General features: G+C 59.5%; 1 protein-coding gene across 1 annotated transcript in view; it reads right to left on the bottom strand.

Moving 5' to 3' along the window:
• LOC102025056 (leukocyte immunoglobulin-like receptor subfamily A member 5) overlaps positions 1 to 5004 on the bottom strand; it is a 7831-nt gene extending 2827 nt beyond the window's left edge. The window contains exons 1-6 of the mRNA XM_013509227.1: positions 4984 to 5004; positions 4425 to 4538; positions 4070 to 4184; positions 3883 to 3918; positions 3415 to 3699; positions 1924 to 2226 (exon numbers count right to left, since the gene is read on the bottom strand). Coding sequence (XP_013364681.1) covers positions 1924 to 2226; positions 3415 to 3699; positions 3883 to 3918; positions 4070 to 4184; positions 4425 to 4538; positions 4984 to 5004 — 874 coding nt within the window. The remainder of the gene's footprint in view (positions 1 to 1923; positions 2227 to 3414; positions 3700 to 3882; positions 3919 to 4069; positions 4185 to 4424; positions 4539 to 4983) is intronic.
• Between the last annotated feature and the right edge of the window lie 747 nt (positions 5005 to 5751).

The following is a 5751-nucleotide window of genomic DNA, read 5'->3' on the forward strand; positions in this document are numbered from 1 at the left end:
ATCTGAACGCTGCTGCTCTGCCGGGCACCCTCCCCACTGTCACCGTCCCTGCACAGCGGGACAGGACCGCTGCAGAGTCACATCCTGGAGGCTCCCCTGGGAGGCCGCCTCTCCAGGGCTCACAGCAAGCTCAGCAGGAGAGGGACTTGAAGGTCGGGCCCAGGCCTCCCTTTTACCCCTGGAGAAGCTGAGGCCCGCACAGGAGCGGCTGGTCCAAGTCAGCGTCTCCAGAGGAGGCTGCACCCGCCCCACAGCCCCGCCCCGCCCCGCCCAGACCCTCCCAGCAGCGCCCTCACTCACCACCCTGGGGTTCTGGATGCTGGCGTGAGGGGCTGATGCTCAGGGCCTCCCAGGAGGGCTGGGGAGGTGAGGGGCTGGACTCCCTTCAGCTGCAGCTCCTCTCCCAGGTTGGACTTCAACATCTCTCTCAGCTTTGAAACCACCCATGCAGCCTGGATTCCCAGCCTCTGGGCATCATGGTTCCTTTCCCGCTTCTCTGTCCCTGGACACCAGCACAGCTGAGATTGATACCAGACTGCGATGGGCTGGGAGTCTCCAGGCAGCCTGGACACAGCACACTGGGACAGAGCCCGAGACTCCTGCTGTGGGGCTGGGCACTGAGGGCCGGGACAGGGCTCATACTAGGGATGAGGATTCAAGGGCGGCGGGGCTGGGCCACCCCAAGGATGGACCTCTGCCCTCTCCTCTCACTGTGTGGTGGCCTCTGCACACGGAACTTTCTGCACAGGAAGGACGGGTGGCAACAAGATGCCTAGGAAGAGTCCAGTACTGGCCCGTTCTCCCAGAGACCCCCCCAGTCACCGAGCTCAGGGCTGCCCAGGGAGGTGGTCAGAGGGACCCCAAGCTCAGCCATGCTGGGGTCACAGCCACCTCACCTGACACTGTGAGCTCCGGGGGGGGTCCCCTGGGCTGTGACAACAGGTGGGGGAAGGGTCTGTGAGAGCCACAGCACCTGTAGGTCCCGAGGGCTGAGCTCACAGCTCTCATGGAGAATTCTGCCTGGGACTCCTGAGCTCGGGATTCTGATCTCAGACACAACAGGGAATCAGATGCCCCCTCCTTGGAGAGAAAGAAAGTGTCCATTGGGTTCTGTGACTGACACAGCAGGGTCACACTCTTTCCTGCGGACACCGCGGGTCCCGGCTGCACCGAGAGGGAGGGTGTGCCCGGGAGCTGTCCTGCAGAGAAGGAGGCTGGTGAGGGCGGCCCCAGCTTGCTCTGAGCTGAGGCCGCAGCAGGGCTGTCTCTGAGGACCCTCGGTCTCTGCCTGTTTGTTTCCTTTGACTCTGCCCCTCCTGCCCTCCCCATCTCTCTGTCTCTCTCCCTCCCTGACACCCACCCTCACCCTGGCCATCACCTCCTGGGCTCCCCAGCAGGGCCTGGGCAGGATCTGGGTCCCTGACTGAGCCCTGGGCTCCTCACCTGTGATCAGGATGCCCAGGGGGTCAGTAGGGGCCACACTTGGAGGAGATTCTGTGTAGAGGCTCCTATAGGTGGGGCGCCCGGGCCCAGGGAAAAGTTGGCTTAGGAGAGCCCATCCTGGGGCTGCCGGCCAGGGTGATGGGGAGGTCACCTGTCCCCTCCTTGGACAGAGCAAATCTGTCATAGCAGAGGTCAGAGTGACACTGGAGGGTCAGGTTGTGTCCAGGGTCCAGGACAGGGCCCTGCTGGGTCAGGAGGGAGGGCTTCCTGGCAGCCCTGGAGGGAGGAGGAGCCCGGCTGAAGGGCTGGGTCTTGCCATGTACCTGCCCTCCTGCCCTGCGGGTCTCCCTGACTGTCATTTTGAGGTTTCCTGCTCTGTAGATGTTCTGACCCAAACTGCTCCTAGGATCCTCTGTAGTCCGGCCCCTGTCAATTGCTTCAGGACTCAGATATGATTGGGAAAAGAAAGGACTTCCTCACCTGAGACCAGGAGCTCCAGGACGTCACTGGGCTCCGACCACACCTGCGGTTTCCTCCTGTCATAGCCGTAGCATCTGAACGTCCACCTCTGCCTGGGGGTCACGGGGCTCACACGGAACAGGGCCTGGACCTGCCCATTGGAGTCTTGCTGTGAGTCCAGTGTCCAGGAGAGCTTGTCTCCTCCTTCCTCAGTCAGAACGAACCTGTCATATCCCAGCCTTGAGCCACACTGGAGGGTGACGTTCCCTCCTGAGGTCACAACAGGGCTGGGCAGGGCTGAGAGGCTGGGTTTGCTGGAGACTCCTAGGAGAGAAGGAGGCAGCGTGTGAAATGGACTCACACCTCCCACATTTTCCCAGGGCTGGGCTATGAGAGGGGGACGCCCCTGAGAGCAGACCCCTTCCAGGGAACAGAGCCTGGGGCTGGGACTCAGCGTGTCCCCTCACCTATCACCACCACCTCCAGGGGCTCACTGTGCTGAGACCAGCCAGCAGGGCTGCGATAGTAACAGCGATAGCGCCCTGCATCACCTTCTGTCATGGATGGGATGGAGAACTCGGCCTTGTTCCGGGGCTCGGGTGAGGTCTGTGTGACTGAGAATGCCGGGCTGCCCTCTCTGTACAGATGGTATCGCTGGGCCTCCAGGGTCCCCTCACACCACGGGGTCACAGGAGTCCTCCGTGGTATCACAGAGCCTGGCTGAGCCTGGAGCTTGGGTTTTGGGTGGATCCCTGAAAGGAAGCAGATGAAAAGGGGGTGGTGTGTTCAGAATATGCAGAGACTCCCACATGGAGATGACTTTTAGGTTGATCCGTCATAAGCAGAAGACACCCAAGGAGCTTCCTGTGGACAAATTCTCTTCTGGGCCTTCTGATTTGTACTTTCCCTGTTTTACCCTGGTTCCCACATCTCTGGTCTCATTGTCCCCGACACCCTCTCACTGAATTCAACATCCCCAACCCCTCCCAATCTCACGACTAGGTGCTTCCAAGGTCTCAGGGTCAAGTTCTCAATCAGTAAAGGAAGAAGATGGGGCTTACTCACTTGAAAACAGGAGCTCCAGGGGGTCACTGGGCTCCGACCACACCTGGGGTTGGTTCCAGTAACAGCCGTAGCATCTGAATTCCCACCTGTGGTTGGGGGTCACAGGACCCACAAGGAACAAGGCCTGGACCTGCCCACTGGGGCCTCGCTGTGCATCCAGGGTCCAGAAGGGCTTGTCTCCTCCTTCCTCAGTCAGAACGAACCTGTCAAATCCCAGCTGTGAGCCACACTGGAGGGTGACGCTCCCTCCTGAGGTCACCTCAGGGCCGGGCAGGGCTGAGAGGCTGGGTTTGCTGTAGACTCCTAGGAGAGAAGGAGGCAGCATGGGAAATGGACTCGCACCTCCCATACTGTCCCCAGGGCTGGGCTGTGAGAAGTGGACACCCTTGAGAGCAGACCTCTTCCTGAGGGCAGAGCCTGGGGCTGGGACTACGAGTGTCCTCTCACCTGTCACCACCAGCTCCAGGGGATCACTGGGCTTTGACTCCCCAGAAGGGGTTCGGTAGAAACAGCGATGCCGCCCTGCATGCTGCTCTGTCATGGATGGGATGGAGAACACGACCCTGCTCTTGAGTTCCAGTGATGTTTGTCTTGTCCAGGGCGCTTGGCTTCCCCCTTTGTACAGACCGTACTCCTGGGCCCCCAGAGGCCCCTCACACCAGAGGGTCACATGTTCCCCCCGCGGTATCACAGATCCTGGCTCAGCGGAGAGCTTCGGTTTGGGGAGGGTCCCTGCAGGGAAATCACAACTGGGTCCCACGAGCTTCCTCCCCTCACATCCCAGCCCTCAGCCCCAGGACATTTCAGACCTCCCCAGCACCAGCCCACACCTGCTGTGCTCCATCCCCACTGCCCAGGGGTGGCCCCTTGTCCCCAGGTGTAGGAGGGACCCATTATAGCTGGGGACACACTCACCTGCCTGCACTTGGGTCCTGGGGCCCATATTCAGCCCTGGAAGAGATTTCCCTCTGAGAGGTTTGCCCTGGGGCCTGAGCTGGTCCTCTGCTTCCCAGATCCTCCTGACACCTTGGTTTCCTGATGGCCCAGGCCCTGGCTATGGGGTTCCAGTCTAGCAGTTCCCATTCCCAGGTTCAATTCTTACCAATGCAGAGCAGGCCATGAGTGTGGTGGTCATGGCGTCTCCTACCTCCAGGTGAGACTGTGTGGATGGATGAGACCACAGTGCCTGACACAGTTTCACAGCTAGGGATTGGTTTCTGCCCTTCACACGGAGGTCACACGAGGAGCCCCACAGGAAGCGGAACTGACATCCGCAGGCACCCGGGCTGTTTTCTCCTATTGCTGAACCTGGCTGGGCTCCAGGCTGGAGAGCCCCTTCTGAGTGTTCCTGATTTGTCCTCACCTCATCGATTCCAGGGCACAGTAGCCAATAGACCTGGAGCCCTCCCAAGCTGTTCCCCTCCAGTGCACAGTTACCCCGGGCTGGTGTTTCTCACAGCCTCCAATCGGTCTCCTCCCTCCCTCAGCATGTCCATCGGCACAGCAAGGTCGTCCTCACTGTGGCAGTCCCCACCGCCCTGGAGATGCTCCGGGGAAGATGCAGGTTCCTGCTGCAGGTGGAAGAGAGCAGAGATGCGCTGAGCCCCGACTGGAGAAACCTCCACGAAGGTCAGGGGCAGGGATCAGAGACGCCCACTGCACCGGACAGCGCACAGGGAGCTAAGGGACTTGAAGGCAGTGGACACACATTTCAGCAAGGAAACCATGTGGTGAAGAACTTTGGAGAAAATACTGCATTGGGATGACAGGCTGTGGGTGGAGGAGAGAATGATTTATGTCTTTGTGTCTGTGGGAGTCCTCTGGGGAGGTGGCAGCAGAGCTGGGTCCTGGGGACAAGAAGGAGGCCGCCCTGTGACACCTGCATGGAGCCCTCGCTGCATCTGCAGTGGCTCCTGCTGGTTGGTGTCAGACTCAGACTCCTCTGGCTTGCGGGGCCCTAAGCACAGCTGCTGACCCCTCCCTGGGGCGAGCCCAGGCCGTCCTCTCCCTCCTCACTTGCCTTCCTGCATCGGCCATGACGGTGGAGTTGCAAGAGCACAAGGAGTGCGAGCACGATGAACAAGGCCTGCAAGACCCACGTCAGAATATTCAGGTTCCTTCCTGGACCTTGGGCAGAAGTGATGTCTGAATCAGGAACTGATTCACTTAAATGCTGACCCTGCCCTGTCCTGGGTGGGGTTTGCATTCATCACCTCAAACTCTCACAGTCCCGCGACATGGCACTGCCGTCCCCACCCAGGCAGTCTACAGATGAGAACATCAAGGACCAGAGAAAGATTCTCCTGCCCGGGTCCTGTCCACACCTCCACTTGAAGACACTCACTTTCTGAGACCCTCCCTGGAGTGTCACTTTGGGCCATCTTTAAAGGAGGGTTTACTTAGGACAGTTTCCCAGACTCCAGAGATACCTTCTGGTCTAGAGGTGCACACGGCTGCATTCTGAGAGGGAGACCTTCCATGGAGACCCAGCGAGTGATGGCTCATGGTGCAGGAACAGGAGGTGGAGGGACCTCTCCCTGCATCAGTGTTTCCTGTTTCTACGTTGCTGTCTTGAATAATTTGCTACAGTAACAGCACATTGACTGACCCAGCAGCTGAAATAAATGTGCGCTTCTTCCTGCGCTCCAGTTCCCATTTCCCATTTTAATGGTTTTCCTTTCCTTTTCTATGGACGTGAAGGATGACTCCCACCACCTGCTCCAGAGGAAGTCACCCCAGCTGTTCACACACTGTCCTGTGGGCTGACAGCTACACTGAGCTTCA

Source organism: Chinchilla lanigera, unplaced genomic scaffold, assembly GCF_000276665.1.
Source record: "Chinchilla lanigera isolate Chin_1 unplaced genomic scaffold, ChiLan1.0 scaffold00166, whole genome shotgun sequence".
Taxonomy (NCBI): domain Eukaryota; kingdom Metazoa; phylum Chordata; class Mammalia; order Rodentia; family Chinchillidae; genus Chinchilla; species Chinchilla lanigera.